General features: G+C 51.4%; 1 protein-coding gene across 2 annotated transcripts in view; it reads right to left on the bottom strand.

Annotated features, from left to right (window-relative positions):
- The window catches only part of DOCK1 (dedicator of cytokinesis 1), a 545,853-nt gene that overhangs the window by 8,514 nt on the left and 516,685 nt on the right, over positions 1-20,654 (bottom strand). For both annotated transcript variants that reach the window (XM_070470415.1, XM_070470416.1), the window contains exons 47-50: positions 16,437-16,574; positions 9,013-9,158; positions 4,906-5,104; positions 831-984 (exon numbers count right to left, since the gene is read on the bottom strand). In XM_070470415.1, coding sequence (XP_070326516.1) covers positions 831-984; positions 4,906-5,104; positions 9,013-9,158; positions 16,437-16,574 — 637 coding nt within the window. The remainder of the gene's footprint in view (positions 1-830; positions 985-4,905; positions 5,105-9,012; positions 9,159-16,436; positions 16,575-20,654) is intronic.

Below are 20,654 nucleotides of genomic sequence, written 5' to 3'. Positions count from 1 at the left end.
AAGAAGAGGAGAAAACAGCCTGTGAAGAGAGGCAGGAGGACTGGAGGAAAGAGGATGCGAGCCAAGGGGCTCCGAGGACTGTGGGAATCCACCAGAACGCCAGTCCCCAACCTCTGCGGCACCAGGGACCAGTTCGTGGAAGAAGTTTCTCTTCCATGGAGCGGGGATGGGGCCGGGGGTGGTGTGGGGATGATTCAAGGGCATTACACTTACTGTGCACTTTATTTCTATCATTACTACATCAGCTCCACCTGAGATCATCAGGCATTAGATCCTGGAGGCTGAGGACCCCTGCACTAGATGCAAGCAGGACTGTCGATAACTTGATTTCAGACTCCTGGCCTCCAGACTATGAGAGAATAACCTTTTGATATTTGGGGCCACCAAGTCCGCAGGAATTAGGCCGAGCAGCCCTAGAAACCGGGCAGAACTGGAAGGTGAGTTCTACCCTGAGACCCTCAGCATGGCCTGGAAGGGCTCCTTCCTTCCCATTCCTCCTGCACACCCCTCCCCCAGCCCCCGTGGGCTGCATTATCTCATGACACGAAGTGGGGGACGCCCCACGTGCTCTCGAGTGGCCCCCAGCACGCAGGAGGTCCGGAGCGCCAGCCAGGTCCTGCAGGGCCCACCCAAGGAGCACAGAAGCCGGGACTCAGCTGTGGCTTGACCTGCTCCAGTCCCGGGGGACGCTCCCCAAAGTCCAGGCCTCACCGACACTCTCTGCGGCTGCTGGACCGAGAAGAAGCTGGCCTGAAGTGAGAGCCTTCAGCAGGGGGTGGGGGGGTCACAGCGCAACGTCAGGAACTCGCGCGGGACGACGTCTCACTTACTGGACTGCAGGCTGAAGCTGAGCTTGGCCCTCGGCATGACCGGGGGTGGCGTGGACTGGGAGGACGGGGAGGACGGGGACACCGAGAAGCGCCGCTCGCCCCCCATGGCGTTGATCACCTGGCTCTTCGGTCTCTGGGGCCGCAGGGGGCTGATCTGCGTGGGAGGGACAGAGAGCACGTGGTTAGGGTCCGTCCTGGGTGGCTCAGTGGGAAAGAGTCACCAGCCAATGCAGGAGACGCTGGAGACGCGGGTTCAATCCCTGGGTTGGGAAGCTCCCCGGGTGAAGGGCACAGCAACCCACTCCAGTATTCTTGCCTGGAGAATTCCATGGACAGAGGAGCCTGGTGGGCTACAGTCCATGGGGTCAGGAAGAATCGGAGACGACTGAGCGACTGAGCCCTGAACAGACACCTGGGCTGACTTAATGCCACTTCAACAATTCCTCTGTGGAAGTCCTGACCTGCAGTACTGGCACAGATGACCACATCTGGAAATGCGGTCTTGCCGACGGTCAAAGTCAGGTGACGCTGTTACAGCAGACCCTGATCTAGTGTGACTGGTGTCCTTAGAAAGTGGGGAGATTCAGACCCAGACAGAAGTGCATGGGACAGGGCCATGTGAAGATGAAGGCAGAGATGCGGGCAGAGGGGAATGCTGGGCAAGAGGCTGGAGCAGACTCCCCCGCACAGCCTCAGAGGAAATCAGCCCTGCTGGCCCTTGGCCTTGGACGTCCAGCCTCCAGACTGTGAGACCATCAGCTTCTGCTGAAGTTGCCCAGCTTGTGCGATGCCGTTCTAGCAGTCCCGGCAAACTAACCCAGGCCTCACCCCAGTCTCCGTACACAGTCGGTGGGGGGGATGTCACATCCAGGTCTCCTGAACAGGAATGTGATGCGGGCACTGGGTGTGGGGGAGGCCCACCGGGTCGGGAGTGGACTCAATGACCTGCGCAGTGACCAGAACGCCCCAGGGGACTAATGTCTTGGTCTTTCTTGGCAGGTGTGTGAAAGCCTAGAAACTTGCTAAAGGATTTCCTTTATTCACCTTCTCTTTCTTTTCTCACGCTATGCTGTGACTGAATAGGAATTCTTTCTACTTCTCATTGCATTTGTCTTCCCCACCTCTGACTTTCAGATGCACCTGACTTTAACCAGCTAAGCCTTTTCCCGTGTCTGTAACAATGGGAATTTTAATTTCTCTACGTCTTACAACTTGGTCTCAGATTGTTAGGTCTGGGGGAACACAAGCAGTTCAAACACTCTCAGGTAGGAGTTACGAGGACAGTTATTAACCCAGCTGACAAAGAAGAATCAAGATTTCGGCCCCAGGATGGGCAGGACAGGAGGGCAGGGCTTCGGGCGTGGTGTTGGGGCTTGATTCCCCGGGCTAGCTGCAGAGCCGGTGGGTGGCAGCGTGTTTCTCTGAGTGGTCTGCAAAGGCAGGGCCTCCCTGGAGGCTGGAAGGAGGTGAGGAAGGCTTAAGTCCTTTTGTAAGCAGGGCGGTTGAGGGGATGCTGGCCAACAGGCTGGCTTCTGGAACTGTCCTATGCCAACAAAGCAGATTGTGGAGTCCAGGCGGCACCACTCACCTGCAGAAAAAGCCCACTTGCTGTGTGAGGCCTGGGACAGCCTGGCTGAGCTCGGGGGCTCCCCTTGGGCGCATGTGTGTGGGGACTGAAGATGGATTCAGGGTGCTCTCCCCATCCTTCCCTTCCCATCAGGGCACATCCTGACAGCTTAGGGGGCAGGGGATGGTTTACTGGTGAGATGCAAATGGCACATGGAGCCCGCCCCTCCCTAGCTCCAGGCCCTGAGAGGCTCAGCTAGAGGTCATGACATTGCTGATGATGCGAATTCAGGTAGGAAGCTGAACTCAGCCTCAAAGAGGAAGTAGAGAAAGCCTCTGCAGAAGTGGGGGGGGGGGGGGGGGGCAGGTGGGTGCCAAGAGCGCAGCAACCCCCGGGGCCCAGGACACCACCCTGGGGAAGGGGCTGTGGCTGCCCCTCAGTCACCCTCCCTCCCTGAGACCCCTGCCCCCGGCGGACCTGCCCTGTCCTGCAGCACCTGGCCCGTCAGGGGCACACGGAGGCTTGAACAGGAAACTCCAGGTGCCCAGCTGGACCCACAGACTTGCCAGCACCTGTCACCCAGAGGACAGACTGGGACCTGGGCTGGACCAAGAATAGCCAGCCTGCCTCCGGCAAGAAGCCAGGATGCCTGGCCCCTAGCAGCTGTGGCTATTCTGAGACACCTCAGAGGCCGACAGCAGGGGTCAAGGTCCTATGCTCTGGCCTCGGTGGGCTCCAGTGCGTTTTCTGAGGGTCCCCGGGCCCGCTGTGGTTGGGGGGGTGGGGGAAGCGCTTTGGGCTGAACTCAGCCTGTCTCTGCAGGACAGCAGGACCACCGTGGGGAGGGACAGAACTTATACTGTGACGACGGCCGAAGCCGGCACATCCTCTGTCTTCTTGTCTCAGAACTTAATTCGGATCAACTTTGCCACTTGGCTCAAATTCTCTGAGGCCCCCCGCTTTACCATCTTAAAGGAGAGCCTAAGGAGAAACGTATGACAGACTCGCACGCGGTCTCCACTTAGTAAATGTTCCAAACTGCTGCTGTCAGTCTGCCCATCCAGGGAGGGCGTCTGGACACTCGGGAGAAGGAAGAGGGCGCGGGCCCGCTCCAGCAGTGTTGCTGGCCTCCCAGCTTTCCAGAGGAGGGGACAGAGCCCACGGGGGGTGGGGGAAGGGGCGTCATGAGAAACCTCTGGACCGCACGGCGTGAGGCCACATCTGAGTGCTGGCCGCTGACCAGTCCCTCCCCGAGCCCCACACCCTGGGCCGCCTGCTTCTGCCATGAAACACCACAGCCCAGATGCGGTCAGAGCTCTGTCCAAAGGCCTTGCCAGAGCATTCGCCTGCAGGAAGACCATGTGTGGGCTGGGGTCTCCCTTCTCCTCTAGACACCCAGGCAGCACGTGACTGCTGGTCTCCACGACACAGGGTCTGGATGAAACACGCCTTCTGGTGCTGAAGATATAAGCAAGCAGTGAAGTGTGTCTTGTTAAACATTGGTCCCACCTGAGCCCTTTGATAAGCAACTTTCAGTAACCGCCAGGGTGGGTCAGGGGTCGGGGGCTTCCGCCCAGGGCGGGCACATTCTTGGGCACTGTAGAGGCAAAAGGCCTTCCACTGCGAGGAGGTGGTAGCTCCAAGCCCAACTTAACCTTTGAAGCTGATGGCCTGCGAGAGCCTCCTCTTTGCTTTGTCTCCAGTCTACTAATAGCATGTTCTGAATAAAGTTCACCCCATAAGCTGTCCTCAGTTTGTCCCCAGACTCCAAACACTGCGACACTCTGCTGGGAGCATCAGCTGGCATCCCCCCGCCCCCCGCCCCCTCGGCCCAGGCCTGGGAGGAGAGTGTGCCCCTTGGGTTTCCCTGTTGCCACACACCCTGGTCTCTGGAATGAACGAGAATCCCTGGGATCCGTTTTTAATGTCAACTCACCAGCACGAGTTAAGTCCCCCCAAATCCTTGTGAAAGATGGCCAAGGGATTTAAGCATGGAACAGATGAGGCTAGGAGGATAACATGGAACCGCGTATGGCTGGCAGAACCTGCGGGAAGGGGCTTTGGGACTCTAGCTGAGCAGATTATAACACTCCCGCAGAACACTGGCTTAGCAATTTCTGGTCAGGAGCGGGTGGGGGAAATGGCGTTAGCTGGCCTGGAATTACTGTTTCCTGATGACACAAGCACCCTGTTCATCTCCTGAGATGTCTGGGTGTCTGATGAGCGAGTCCCACTTCGCTGCAGACCCTAGAATCCTGTGGGTCTCGCTGACGGCTGGCCCCCTCCCGACCCCTGGCAGATGGGGGGATGGAGGGAAAGACCAGCATCCTCCAGGGAGACGGTCTGCTGGAGCATCGGTTACACAAGGGCAGGGATGCGAGAGACCCTGGATTCTCAAATGACTGTTCACAGCCCATTCAGTGAAATCTGATGGACAGACCCCTCGGCAAAATGTGGAGCAAAGACAGGCCCCCCGCGGCAGCTACCGAGAGCTCCCTGTGAAATTACCGTTTCTGAAAGGATCACAGCCTCAGATTGCTGCAGGGGAATGTCGGTGGGTTTAAATTCTTTATCGAATATCTCTTGATGCTTGCTGTTCCTTTTTTCCTTCTTCTTGTCCTTCTTCTCTTTGTCAGGGTCATCCTTGTCCAGCTTGTCCTGGGACCGGGAGTGCATTTTCTTTGGCAGGAGGGGTTCCAGAGCGAACCTAAAGAAAACGTTGTGGTTTTTTTTTTTCAATCAATGATGTCTTTCTAGGAGAAACTGCTGCTTTCTGCCCTGCGGATCCATGTAAAGTCACTCACAATGAATCAGGTGCTGTCTGGGAACCGCCCAACTTTACAAGGAAAGAAATAATTTTGAAAGGGAGCTCAAGGGCCACCTAAGATACTTATTATTGATTGCCATGGTGATGGTCTTGCATCTCAATAAAAACAAACTGGGGGAAAAAAACAGAACACTTAAACGAAAAGCCTGATTGGATTATGGGATGATGATATTCAGGGGTTATTGTTGATTTATGGCCGGAGGATGGTATTTGAGGTCTATTTCCAAAAAGAAGTTCTCACTTTTTAGAGAGTCACACTGAAATATTTACGAAAGTGAAGAGGAGAAATAGGTAGGTGCTGATGCAAAGAGATGTCTGTATTGGTACACAGGGAGCTTCCACTCGAAAGCCTTTGGTGGCTCGGTGAGAAAGAAGCCAACTCCAGCTCCTAGGGATGTGGAGTTGCCCTGAGAGTTTCAGCCAAGAACTGAGCTTGAGAAGGAGGATTTGGGTCTCAGCTCTGCCACCTAGTGGTGAGGGTCCACAGCCTCTGAGCACCGTGGACTGGACGTCCCCATTCACAGAATGAAATGAAAATGGTATTTAAAAAGAGATGTGACCTCTTCAAAGAAGCGAGTCATACAGTCCTACAGGAGAAACAGCACATACTGTGATTTCTGATTAGAGTGTTTTTTAAAGTGTGGTCCACATCTCATTCCTATATGGTTAAAAAGAAGCAAAATGGTCAGCTGAGAGGGTTCATGGAAGCTCCTTGCCTTCGAGCTGTTCAGGCAGGCCCCCAGCCCCTTGGGAGGGCAAACTCCAGCCCCCGTAATGTGGGATAAGAGGCCAGGTTCCCAAGCCAGCCCATGGGAGCCCCCAGTCCTCACTGCGACCTTCCAAGCCTGACTTCCCGAAACAGCCGGAGAGTAAACTGGTTTCCTCAAGGGGAGAATGATTGTAAGAGAAGGCAACTCAGAGAGCTGGTTGCATTTCCATCCTAGCTGTGGTTTCTTTCAAATTTACTTGTGAACAGGACACGCGAAACTAAAGCACTGCTCTAATCAAAAGACCATTCTAGCAGCTTGGCTCCCTAACTTGAGAGCGGCACCACGGGCGTCCAGGCTGAGCTGGGTCATTCAGAGAAGCACATTTCAAATCCAGCGAAGATGCTGGTCGCTGAGAGAAAGAATCATATCTCCTTCTTTTTGTTAAAAAAAGGGAAAAAACTGGATGGGCAGCGGGATTTGAACTGTAATGGTATTGAATGCAGGCATTGATTATCAATAGCTGCTAACATCACTGCAAGAGAGAGAGTCAGGCATAATGTCCTTCTGAATGGAAGAACCTGTGAAGTCATCCTGCCCCCAAATCAAGCCTGAATCTGCACAAGTCTCTAGATGGGACCACCAACCTGCAGGAAATAGGAGGGACAGGGAGTCACAGTCAATAACACTGTCGGGGATGCAGTCAGAAAAATCTGGATTGCACCAGCAGCAACCTGGAGTTTTCAACAAATAAATTACAAGGAAGAGAAATGAAAAGAAGAGAGTGGAAGGAGGAAATCTATTGATTAAAAGAGAACTAAAGAGATATGGCAGGGCTTCCCAGGTGGTGCTGGTGGTAAAGAACCCGCCTGGAAATGTAGGAGATGTGAGAGACTCGGGTTTGATCCCTGGGTCGGGAAGATCCCCTGGAGGAGGGCACGGCAACCCACTCCAGTATTCTTGCCTAGAAAATCCCATGGACAGAGGAGCCTGGTGAACTACAGTCCACAGGGTTGCAAAGACTCAGATCAGACACAACTGAAGTGATTTAGCATGTATGCAAAGAGGTATGGTAGCCCACTCCAAAGTGGGAGTCTTATTTGGATCAGTTTCAAATAAACTAAAAAAAAAAAAAAAAAAAAAAAAAAAAGGCATTTATGACCCAGCTGGAAATTAAAACCAATATCTGATGATGGTATGGAATGACTGTTCATTTTTCACCTGTGCTAAAGGGAGTTTTTTTTCTTTTTCTAAGTTCCTACCATTTAGAAATCCACACTGAAATGTTTACAGATGAAATCATATGATGCCTGAGACTTGTTTCATATATAATATGGAGGAGTGAGAGGGTGGAACACAGACTGAAAGAAGATAGGCTGGGAGGTGATCACTGTTGAAGTTGCCTCAGAGGCGATGGGCACAGGGCCTCATTATGCTATTTTGTTCCCCGTGAAACTTTTTCATAATAAAAACTTGAAGATGATTGATGAAATACACCAGTGTAGACTTTGATTATGAAGGCATTTCGGGACATCTGGATATGCAATTAGCAATAAATCAACATCCATTAGGTGTTAAATATTACATCTCTTATAAACAACAATAAAAAAAAACCTTCATGATTTTATTCTAGGTTTTACAGAACTTGAGACAATTAATGTAGGGAAATAAAGGATTAATGGACATCTTTTAGCTCGGGGTGAAACCTGTGCTATGAAATTCAGACAAGGACACAAAGAACCAAAGAAGAGGCTGAGCTATAAATGTTTCATATGATGAGAGACAACTGCCAACAGGGTGAACTTTACTCTGCACATCACCAATGCCATCTGAGACCAAGTCTCACTTCTTCCACATTAGTTAGGTAGCTAAGGGTGATAACCCTACGAATGAACAAAAATTTGGGCTCTAATAAAGACGCCTTCTAGTTTAAGGTTAAACAAATATGGCTCCAGGGGAGAAGACAATGATTTCCCCTCATGTGCAGGATGGAACCCTTCCATCTAAAACCTCTAGCTCACTCTTTGCTCTCACCCCTACGTTCCTGGAAATATAAAACCCTTTTCATAACTAGCCTGGGGATTTACTTGGGGAGAAGTTGAATTAAGTTTCTTTAGCAATCTTGCTCTAAGTGACAAGCACACTTGATTTAAATACCTCTAAATTGAGAATTTCCATATGGATTTGCCCTTAAGTAGCAGACACTGACAAAAACTACTGTTAGGAAAAAAAAAGACATGGGAACAGTTTTCCCTCCTCCATTGGGCATGCGAGCTGTTGGCTGCAAAGGGCACTGGGGTTGGAGCTGTCTCTTGGGGTGCTCTGGGAGTCTGTGTCTGCGGGTCACGGGGGCCAGGAGCCTGCGGGTTTGATAAGATGATGGATTATAAACCCAATGGACTTGGACAAACACACAGCTGTGCAGACTCGACAGTAAAACAATGAGAAGTTCTCGGATGTTTAAACTGCATGTGATGTTTTTCTCTTTCTGTATAATCAGAACAAGCTTTACATGTAGGCTACTCACTCAAGACACAAAAACGTCAACATCGAGGCTGTCTTTGCAGAAGACGCAGTGGGAGTGCAACAAAATGTTTACTCGTCTGTTCCATTCTTGTTTCCTTCTTAGGGGCTTGTGCCATCCCGTGCTCAAGAGCAACACTGGGTCTCAAAAAAGATCCTGCAGCAAGAAAGTGGCCCTGCCAGCTTTCAGGGAAGTTTGACAGGCCTGCCCTGGTGTGACACCTGGGAAGTGAGCAAGGGCTGAAAGCATAAGCACCCCGCCGGCAAGGAAGGCAGTTTACCGTTCCGGGACTTGTTGACAAGGACCAGACACCCACTGAGGTTTTATAGTTTGATGGAAGTGGAGCCCAAAGCGAGAGATTGTTCTCGAAAGTTCCTAAGACCCTACAAGTCTTAGTGGCACCATGGTTCTAAAAGTCTTGGATGATCTCCATTTCAAAGGGAGTTTTGAGTTTCAGAAATCCTCTCAACTGTGATGAAAGAAACCCGGGACCCTGGAGAGCTCCTCGCCACCCCTCCAGCCCTCCCCTCCCCTCCCCACTGCTAAGCCAGACTCACCCATCCGAGCCAGGCCTGGAAGGGGTGCTGTCGGATGAGAGGGAGGAGACAGAAGCCACGGACAGAGGCCGGGACGAGGAAGGCATGGTGAAGGATCGGACCATGGACCGGGGGCGGCTGCCTCTTCTGTCATCCAGACTTGAGGGCTGGGTTGGGGCAGAAGGGAGACAAAGAGAGAGACTTGCTTGATGTCCATGCCAAAAGATGTCCAGGCTGGCACGGTCAGACACCTCCGACTGAGTGGTCTTAACAGCCTGGAGTCTATACCAAAGTTCTCCACACTTTCATAAACAGTTCATGTTCTTGTCCAGAGCTGAAGGTGAAAACCATGGTTATCTGGAGATTTTTTGAAATATGATTTGATACCATGAAAAATACCAAAAAGAACTTTCTTGTTGGTTTTTTATTTTTAATTTAAAATGCAGTTTTCTTTACCAAGACCACAATGCTTCACCCTGCTCCAAAGTCAGTACAATGCACTGATCGACCGGGAATTGTAATTTACAGAAAACATCTAGAATGTGACTTACGGACTTTGCAAGATGTTTAGATGAACTGTGTATATCTCTGCATGCTAACAAACCGAGCAGATCACCGAAATACATGGAGACACAGGGACTGAACTTCTCTAGACTAAAATGAGATGCTCCTGCTGCTTAATTAAAGGCGTGTTTCCTTCCCTGCCAGTGACTGGTACAGTAGGTTAGCTGGATCCATGGCTGGAGATGCTAAAGCTCCTCCTTCTCACCAGGAAGTGGACCGGTGATGCATTCTAGAGAAAAACAGTCTGTGGATAGAGTTTTCCACCCTCTGTTTGTCATACAATTGTATATTAACAAATAAGTGTCACTGAAATTCAGCACATGTCAACACCTAATTAGCTACCAAATGCTTGTGTACCTGCCCCTCAAGCCAGATGTTGGCACAGCTGGGACAGCAGCTGGTGCAGAAACTTTTTTTTTTAGCCCTCAGGATGTGGAAATCAAATTTCTGTAGGGCATTCCCTCACTGTGTGGCTCAACCTCCCTCAACCCCAACCCCATGCTACCAAAGCTGGCGTTCATTCAGCCCATCTCCAGTAGAAGAACTGCTTGGGACCAGGGTTGATTACAGATTGTATACCACCCCTGATAAGAGGGCCTATTTTTTAACTATGTTTTGCCCATGAAATACTATTTGATCCATACATGATCTCTTCAATCGTAAAAGGCTCAGCTGACTTGCAGTTGCCCAGGGGGATGGGGGTTCGGGGGGAATGGGATTGGGAGCCTGGGATTAGCAGATGCAAACTATTACACACGAAATGGATAAACTGTACAGTACAGGGAACTGTATTCAACACCCTGTGATAAATCCTAGTGGAAAAGAATATGGAAAATATATATATGTGTAACTGAATCACTGTGCTGTCCAGCGGCATTCAACACAACACTGTAAATCAACTATACTTCAATGAAATAAACTTGTAAAAAATAGCAAAAGGTTCAAAATCGCAACAGAACACTTTAAAGCAGGAGCTGGTAAACGTTTTCTGCAAAGAGGAAAATGACAAATACTTTAGACTGCGGGCCATAACGTCTCTGTCCCAAGCATGAAAACAGCTATACACAATACAGAAATAAATAAGTACGACTGTGTTCCAATAAAACTTTATTTACAAAACAGATGTCAGGCCGTAGTTTGCTGACCAGTGGCTCAATATGCAGCTGTAATCTGCCAGTACTGAGGGTCTAGTCAGCCTTAACTTTAGCACCAATGACGATGCCATTGCCCAACTCTAGGGAGACAGCCTTTGCCGTGATCTGGCTTTTACAAGGCAACTTAAAAGGAAATGGTGACTTGCAGATTTGCCTAAATTGTAAAAATGTTTCTAGAGACTCAAAGTCTACAGTATCTTATTCTCAGCCTTTAAGGTTATATTCCATTTCTGGTGATTATAAAATACTGGCTATATCCCTCCTGTTGCACAATGTGTCTTTGTCGCTTAGTTGTACAATGTATCCACTTCTCTGATGAAATGATCTTCACAGCAGCCAGGGTCAAGGGAGTGGGCACACCAGAGGAGCCAGCCGTGGGCCAGGAGGTGCAGATGGCCACAGGCTGCCCTCGTCCAGCTCTTGGGAAGGCCCAAGCAGCTGCGAACGTCCTGCCCCTAACCACACAGGGCTGGCGATGCGCCCCGAGAGGCAGCCTTGAGTCTCGGTCAGGATGCACGAACATGGATGGGAGGACTGGGAAGGATGAAGCAAGGGGATGGCAGGAGGGGGCTCTGGCCGGGGAGGGCCAGAAGCCACTGGTGGTCTTGTGTCAGCAGGGCACGCACTGAGAGTGGCCCTGGGCCCTCCTCCTGGGCCATTCACCTCGCAGGCCCTTCTTGACCCGGCAGAGCCTCTAGGCATTGAGCAGCCAGGACTTCTGGTTTTTCATCTGAAGCCACCAGGGCCTCCCAGTCCTTATCGGGTAGCTCAATTTTTGCCAGGACATTCTGAGAGAGGGCACATCGGTGCCCCTGCAGCAGGACAGGCAACGAGCTGGGGGCAGGGCGATCACCAGGTGGGAATGCTGGTCCTGGCCCGGACTGCGTGACCTCGCATGAAACAAGGAACCGCTCGGGCACCTAGCTTCCTCCTGAGCACACAGGGGATAGTCATGTCACCTTGAGAGGCTGGCGAGGACGCCCTGCAATGACGCAGGTGACAGGCAGGGCGGCTGCACGAATGGCAGCCTCCAGCGCCCCGCTCGTGTTATAGACACGAAGCACAGACACGCTCCAGCCCCTCACGGGAGCACACGCCCGCCTGTCCCAGGATGCACGCAGTCACCATCCGCATCTCCAGGCTGGTCCGGAAGGCCCCACCTACGCCCACCACGGGTGCGAACTGCCCATGGTGTCCTGGGGATGGCTGGTTTCACTGAGTTTAACCATGGTGATGGGGCGTCGTGGGGGTATGGTGAGACACATGCCCGTTTCACAATCTTCTAGAAACGTCCCTTCCAAATGCTGCACAAGGCCAGCTGTGGGCTGGAAACCCACTGGGATGACAGGCTGGCCCCTGGGAGGGGGGTCTGGGGTGGGTTAGGAGGGAGGGCATGGGGCCAGCTGGGAGGGGGAGAGATGGGGTACTCTAGGACATGCAGCCTCAAGGTCACCGCCCAGAGCCCGGCACCTTGACTGCCCTCCAAGCCTTACCAGCCACTCTTCGCTTGGTTGGAATATTCTGTTGAACTCCAGAATACAGAAGAGGGCGAGGGGAACTTCTCTCTGGAGGTGGGGGTTATCAGCTTACCCTCCCGATGAACACCCCACTTAGCGGCCTCTGAGGAACCCCAGGGTTCCACGGATCCTAGCAAGAAAACCACTGGAACAAGTCTCCCTGGCAATGGTGGAGGGGGCCCTCTTGGTTTTTAGTCGTTTAGTGGTGTTTAGTCGTTCAGATGCGTCCAGCTCTTTTTGGCCCCGTGGACTATTATAGCCCGCCAGGCTCCTCTGTCCATGGAATTTTCCAGGCAAGATGATTGGAGGGGGTTGTCACTTGCTCCTCCAGGGGATCTCCCCAACCCAGGGATCGAACCCGTGTCTCCTCCATCTCCCGCACTGGCAGGCACTCTTTCCTGCGGAGCCACCTGGGAAACCCCGAGGGAGGGCTGGAGGGGAAGTCCTGGAGGCAGGGGTGACGGGTGGGCCGCAGCCCCGTCTGTGGACACCGTGGCAGGGACTCGAGAAGGATGAACAGCGGCTCCTGGCGTCTTGTCTGCTGATGATGGTGGAGCAGGACCAGCTCGGGGAGCAGAGGGGGTGGACAGCATGGGCTCCTCTGGGCACACGGGTGGAGGGGCCCAGAGGCAGGTGGACGGGTGGGTCTGAGCTCAGGGCCGCAACCAGGTGATGCAGAAAGCGATAGAGGATGACCATGGAGAAAGGGCAGGGCCACGGGAGGCTCCCTGGTCTCATCAGACTTGAACGAACCAGAGAAGGAAGGACTGGAGGACAAACTCGGAACCCTCTTTCAGGAGCCTGTGGACAGATACCTCTTGTATGGCCAAGGGCCAGTGAAGGCACAGGGCCAATGCTGAACGTGATTGAGGCTCGTGGCCTCTACTCTGGGGGCCCTAGGCTCTGCACGCCTCCTCAAGCAGCAAGAGGAGCTGGGGGTCCCGTGCTTTCCTTTGGGAAGCGGCGGCTCCTCAGAGCCCAGGGCTGGCAGGATGCAGCCAAAACTGAGCGGGCTGGACTGGGGTCTGATGGAGCTGCTCACGGATTAGGAGTCAGAGGGCATCCACGTCTTCCCTTTCTACGGCTTAGGCTGGCTCAGAAAAATTGACAAAATGGTTTATGTCCTTTCTATGGGGTTTTTATTTTTAAATCCATCTTTTTTTTAAACTGGATGATAGTATATTGCTTTTTAAAGTATTCTGAGATGCTTGAAAGTTCTCAAAGTAGATAAGAAGGGAAAGCTTCATTCCACACTGCATTTTATCACCACATTTTTCAGAGAATGACAGGGTATCAGGCTTCTTGTCTGCTCAAGGGAGGCTGGCTGTAGAAGCTGCCTTTGGGGGTCCCAGGATGAAGGGGGTACTCAGGAAGGCAGCTCCGGGGGGACAAGGCACCATGGGTGGGAAATGCACCCTTACCTAATTCTGTTCCTGATGGCATTCCCAAGATGCTCTGGCTGCCCTACGAAGCAGCAGGACTTTGGTGGAGAAGATGCCGTCTCAGAGTGTGGTGCAAATGGCTTATTGCCAGCTAAGGATGGCAGACCGCCGCCCACATGACAGCCCGCCTTGCTGCCCACCCCCCGCCCCCGTGCTCAAGAGCAAGCCTGCACTGAAATAATGAATCACAGCAGAAGACAGGGATATGAAGGATGTTCTGATGAGCCAGACAGATTTCTGTCATTTTGAAATATACAGGAAATGATTGATCAAAGAGGAAGCGTTTCACTTAGAAAGAGAACATGGAGCTTGCACAAATGCTTATTTCTTAGAAAGAATTAAAAGTGGCGTCAGACTTTGAAAGAGGTGCACCGTGATGCACTCTGAGACTCTTCCGGCCACTCGACGCTGATTGTAATGAGTTGCAAGCTCCAAAGTGATCAAGCGCGGCTCGAGGACTCTGACTTGCATGAGGGGTCCTCCAGGGCGGCCAGGCAGGAGAGCACCCTGATTCCTAAGCCTGTTCATCTGGAGCTGCTCCTGTGGGGCGGACAGTCTTGGATTCCCGCCTGCTGGGTCTTTGGACCACAGCCTGGCAGCTGAGTTACTCTCAGCTCATGCTCTGCTCTGGCCAAGCCCACAGACACCTCATCTGATGGGCACTAGGTCCCGGGCTTGGAGGCACTGGGCCCGTGCATGGCCAGCAGTGCTTGGCGCAGTGTTGGGGGAGTGCAACCCATCTCAGGAAGAGTCCTGCTCCCGACTTGTCTCCAACCACAAGGGCAAGAGAAGAAGAGCTTTGCCACTGACAAGCATGAGGCCTCAGGCTAGGGGACCTTCTCAGCTTCCTCCACCTCTAAAAGAGGTGGAGTTCCCCCACCTCGAAATGTCCATAGCACCTCCTTCCTCAGGCTGCAGTTCCTACTTGCAAAATGAAAAACTCAGAAAGGTCCCAGGCTCATGGTAAGCACGGTAAGTTAGCGTTTGCTAAGTGAGACAGATGTGTGGAAAAAGAAAAAGTCAGTTCAACAGAGAGCAGCAGAGAACTTTTGAGAATGGCAGACAGCTGGAGCTGGGCTAAACAGAAGCCAGAATGGCGTGCCTGGTTGGACATGTGGTTCTTTAGGGGGTAGAGGGCCCTGGGTCCTGAGCAGTGGGATAACCACTTCAGCCTGCCTTCCCTTTGCAGAATAACCTGTTAGACCTGCTTGCAGACACCCCATCCATGCCAGCGGGCATGGGATTCCAGGAGACCAGAAGAGGTCTCACTGCCTCTTTTTGCCACACTGATGCTCACCTCTGAACAGTAGAGAAAGGGGACCATCTGCTCAGCCAGACACCTCCCAAGCCCACAGTCAAGGCTAGGATGCACCAAGATTCCCAGAGGCCCTGAATAAGTACGGAAGTGATGCTCTGAACTGCACACCACGGGAGCACTCTGAGGTGTGATGCCTGGCCCTGCCCCCAGAGATGCTAAGACCCAGATCACGAAGACTGTCTCAAGCCCACCACAAGCCTTAAACCAGCAGGTACTCTGCATCAGTAAGGATGGAAACTCTGCTCAATGTTATGTGGCAGCCTGGATGGAAGCGGAGTTTGGGGCAGAATGGATACATTTATGTGTATGTCTGCTGTGCATCTGAAACTGGGCTTTCCTGGTGACTCAGCTGGTAAAGAACCTGCCTGCCAATGCAGGAGACGTAAGAGACGAGGGTTCGATCCCTGGGTGGGGAAGATTCCCTTGAGAAGGAAATAACAACTGGCTCTAGTATTCTTGCCTGGAAAATTCCATGGACAGAGAAGCCTGGAGGGCTACAGTCCACGGAGTTGCAAAGAGTCAGACACTGGAAACTATCACAACATTGATAATCAGTCATTCTCCAACATTATAAAAAAAAATACAACAAAAACCCAAAACCAAAAAAGACACATACAGTATATAAAAAAATTACCAGCCACTCTTTTATGATGCTCTTGATGTTAGCCCTGGCTCAGAAACCTTACACAAACTCTTAATAAAAGCCCAGGTCTGCCCTTTACCTCGGAACAGAGTCTCCCAGCAGTCCAGGCTCTGTGAGGCCAGGTATCTTTCCGAGTCTGCCCTACAAATTGTCTTCTGCCCAAGGCGTGGCTGTGTCCGCACCAGCCCCTGGCTTGCCATTCAGATTCCTGCCACCAGCCTTTGCTGAGTGGGTCTCCTCTCCGGGCAGCGTCCTGCCCACCTCCTGCAGCTTATCCTTGACCTAGATCGATGGCCACTTCCTCCTTGAACTAAATCAAAGGCCACTTCCTCCAGGAGGTAAGTCTCAGACCTCAGCGAACTGCTCCCCCCTCAACGACTCTGACCTTGGTGTGGGCACAGGCTCCATCTCAGCTACGGGACGTCATGAGTGCTGTTATCCTGTGTGTGGTTTAACCCTCTGCCTATGCTGTGGGATTGGAAGTAGGGTTTCCATGAACCAGCCCGAGGCCCGCAGGTCGATGAGATTTTTCTGTGGCTCCATGACTCTAAGGGGAGATTGCGTTCACAGCCGTGGGCAGGGTATTTGGTGACCAAGCACATTTACTCAGGCTTGCTCACCCAGACGTTTCCAGTTACGGAAAGGAGGTGACTAGGTTCGCTGGCAGAGGACCTGAGGAAGGGGCAGAGGTGCCTTGGCCCACCGCCTAAGCGGGCATCACGGGCAGGACTCGGGTGCTCCGCCCTGGGGGGCTGCGGCGGTCAGACGGCCTGATGCAGCGGCGTGCCCCCGACCCCGGCCACTCACCATGGTGCGCACGCCGTACTGCTTCTCCACTTTCTCCTTCAGCTGTCTGAAACAGGCCTCCATCCTCTCGTGAAACGGCCTCAGTGCCTCCGTGACTTTGTCTCCATGAATCCTGATCCCTTCGGCCAAAAAGGGAATCTGAAAAACATACCGGTTGACATTCCTTATCTCCTGTTTGATGGTCTCGAGGCAGCAATGCACACCGGGCAGAAAGTGGCAAGCCCTGTGCAAAATCCGTCTGTTTTGGTTTTCCAATCACACCAGCTGATGAAATTCATCAGCCAGGCACGCTACTCTCCCAAACCAAAATGTGTAAATGAAACGCATCTGTGTCTTAAATCGGACACGTCTAGTGCGGTGTGCAGTGCATGGCTGTGTCGTTGCTTTGCCTGACTTGCATTTGACCATCAACCCCAGAAGAGACAGGCCTGTGCTTTCCACCTGAATTTGAGAAGAACCGCATTTTGGATTTGTTTGGCTGTAACTTGATGTACTCATGAAGGGCCATGTCACAGTGCCAAGATTCCTCTGTTGAGAATATTGCCTCTATAACCCACTCCAGTATTTTTGCCTGGAGAATCCCCATGGACAGAGGAGCCTGGCGGGCTACAGTCCACGGGGTCACAGAGAATCGGACACGACCGCAGTGACTTAGCACGCACGCACAGCCATAACTTGCAAAGGGCCATGTCGCAGTGCAAAGATTCTTTCGCTAAGAATATTGCCTCTACAGGCAATTGACAGTTCTATTCCAAAATGTAAAAACCGAATTATATGTGATCTATAGTCCTGAAGGGTATTCTTATTTGGAAAGGAAAACCAAATTTATCCTTCCTTAAAACTAAAAATAATCACCTCTCTGCCAACACTGCTGTCACAAATATCCACGCCAACGCTTCACATCGGATCATGGAGATGTAGCTGACCTTTAAACGTGTCGTAGAGACATTTTTATTCCCCGGCCCCAGAGACCCTCCAGAGTCCCTGCCGTTGGGGGTGGGTGTCAGGAAGGCTCCTTTCTTCCCCCAGCTTCTGCATCCCCCGAGGCTCCAACTGGGAGCTACATGCTCTCCAGTGCAATCAAGCTAAGAGGCTGCCTCTTAATAATTTATAATTGAATCAAAATACTGATTAAAAACAGATTTTCTTAATATGACAGAACACGAACGTAGATGAGCAGATTTATTAGTAAGAAGGATAATAAGTCCACAATTGAATTTCATGTGAACAAATTCAAGAAATCTTATCAGGATCAATCAACGCACAAAGTGTATTTGCTGCCATTTAGAGCAAGCAGCTGGAGCCTCTTGCGGTGCTCGGGGCGAGGACGGGTAAGCGAGCCCCCCCCCCGGGTGTGAGCCCCTCAGCCTCCTCTCGGGCGGCACTGGCACAAAGCGTGTTCGGCTGACAGCCGAGTCTCCACCCAAGGTAAACTCCAGGCATCCCTTCCCGGCCATTATCACCAGGAGGACAGTGTGCAGCTAAGATTTCGAACGAGACGGACCTTTTACTTTCCTATGCCTATTACTCTCGCAGATGGCAGCCTCCAGGGGCTAGCTGCAGCTTGTTCAGGTTCAGCAGGAGATGACGCTAACAGAAATCTTTTTGATTCCTGGGGGTCGGCAACGGCAGGCTGGGAACAACATGCGGTGGGACAGGGAATGTGTCCTGTCTACCCTGGACACAGATAGGGGTGCAGCAAGGATGGGGTGCGGTCTCAAGGTGACAGCCCAGCCACTGCAGACACTGAAGGCGTCCTGCTGCAGAATGGACCTTTCTCAAACGTGCAAAATGAAGCCGAGTCATTTCTGTGATTTTTTTTTTGTTGGTTTGCCAAAACTCTTAATTGGCCAGATGCTTGACATCAAAGAAGCTACTTGATGGACTAAAGTGAGGACCTTTTGGTTCAGGGCTTGGGACTGAATGACGGGCAATTTGGCAGGTGAAACTGACCCTTCCACCTGGTCCCCGACCTTGGTCAGTTACACCTTTCCACAAACGGGGTTGGATGGGGCCCTTGTTCTGTGTCCGCTTGGGGCTGAACTGAGGCTATGAATAAAGAGATGCTCTGTGCAAACACTCCAACATACAAGGTGCTTAGCACACAAACGGCAGCCATGGACTGAGGCCTGGAAGGGTCTTTGGACTCCAGCATGCTGAGCATCAACATCTCTCAGGCAGATTCCTGAACCCACAGTCCTGATCTGGTCTAGAGTGGGTCCCAGGAATTGGAGCATCTAAAGAGTTTCCCAGAGCTCAGAGGGGGAGGAGGACGTCCCCAAAGCCACACGTGTCCTCAGGTGCGTGCTCAGTCATGTCCGAATCTGTGCAACCCCACAGACTAGCCTGCCAGGGTCCTTGGTCCAAAGCATTTCCCAGGCAAGACTACTGCAGTGGGTAGCCCTCTCCTTCTCCAGGGGATCTTCCCCAACCAGGGATCGAACCTGTGTCTTATGTGTTGGCAGATGGATTCTTCACCACTGAGCCACCTGGAAAGCCCAGCAAAGTCACATGTTGAGTTGCTCAAAGTGAGCACACGGCCGGCTCTCAAAAGAGTGGCGCTATATGTGAAATCTGCTTCTGTGTGTCTCCTACACGGATTCACGGCCTGCTGGTGGCACAGAGCATTTAGAAGCAGCGCGAAGTGCTCCAGGAGCACCACCCCCGGTGACCTCAGAAAGGCGTGTCATTAGCTGGGGATGGTGAGAGGGTCTAGGCTTTCCTGTCTGTGCATTTCAGAAGAGGCATATGCAGGCACCTCAGCGGGCTCGTCTGAGCCTACACGGATTCATCCTCAGACCCACAGCAGGAGGCTCAGTGAGACAGCTGTATCTGCGGAAAGATGGAGCTGTGCCTTTGAGGAAGGGGCTGGGGCTCGCGGCCGACCTGGTGTCAGCTGCAAACCTGAAGAGCCTCACGCACGCAACCGGCCCCCCAACTCCCGCCTGCAAGGGCTCAGCAGCCTGTGCTTTAGCAGAGGCAACAGCAGAGCCGGGAGCTGCCTGGAGCTCAATAACCAGCCTTCGCAAACGATTTCAGGCACTGAGATAAGCTGACTGTACGTCAGGGATGGAAACTCTGCCCAGGAATCCTTGGGATTCCCAGGAGGAAAACCTCGCTGTGCCCTAATGGAGCTTCAGGGAAGAAAAACAAATCAAACAAATTAACAAAACCAGAAGAAAGCATCCCAGTAACCCCAAACCTCTCTCTGTTACTGACCATATGACTCAATTACTGATATTAAAATATGGATTTTCAAAACATCAGCCAATGAAAGCAAGATCACAGGTAATGTTTTGAATATGTATTTTTCATCACTCTTTGATTTAATGAAGTGGCAGAAAACAGATTTTTTTTTTTCAACTTTCCTGTGAACTGCTTTAAAATTCATCCTTTAATATAGTTATTAGGGTTGATGACATAGTGCTGACATAAAGTTCTCTCTGGGGAACAAATTACTTTCCTCTGTAGGGCCTGAAACTCTTAAAATCCAATTTGCTGTAAAAGCTTACAGGAAAAAAAAATCAATATAACTTTTTGTAGACCAGACTAGTTTTTGTGTAGCAATGGTTTTACAGCCTTCAGTAGAGTTTTGAATTTTGTACCTTTTGGTTCCCTCAACATCTAAAATGGAATCACTCAGACCTGTAAATCCTCTCCATCTTTTTCTTAGTTAGAGAAGGAGACTGCCTACACAAAGCTGGTATCCGGTCCAAAGAAACCATCGTGTAAAAAGTTCCCTTAAATTCAGCACTCAAGGTGTCTTACCAGAGAAGAACTGCAAGGTCAAATTGATATCAAATGCCTAGGTCACACCCATTAGGATGGTTGTTATAAAACAAACAAAAAGAAAACCAGAACATAAATGTTGATGAGGATGTGGGGAAATTGGAACCATGGTGCCTGACAGGTGGTGGGAATGGAAAATGGTGCAGCTGCTATGGAAAACAATATGGTGATTCCTCAAAAATTTAAAAATAGACTCATCACCTGATCCAACAATCCCATTGCTGGGTACATACCCAAAGGAAGTGAAAGTTGGAAACAGAGCAGGTTTTTGTAAACCTGTGCTCATAAAAACACTGTTCACAACAGCAAAAGATGGAAGCAACCCAAGCACCCATCAATGAATGAACAGATAAGTAACATGTGGTCTATACAGACAGTGGAATATTATTCGGCCTTAAAAAGGAACGAGATTCTGAAATGTTACAATAT

Source organism: Odocoileus virginianus, chromosome 7, assembly GCF_023699985.2.
Source record: "Odocoileus virginianus isolate 20LAN1187 ecotype Illinois chromosome 7, Ovbor_1.2, whole genome shotgun sequence".
NCBI lineage: Eukaryota > Metazoa > Chordata > Mammalia > Artiodactyla > Cervidae > Odocoileus > Odocoileus virginianus.
This window is presented reverse-complemented; position numbering and strand designations above follow the sequence as displayed.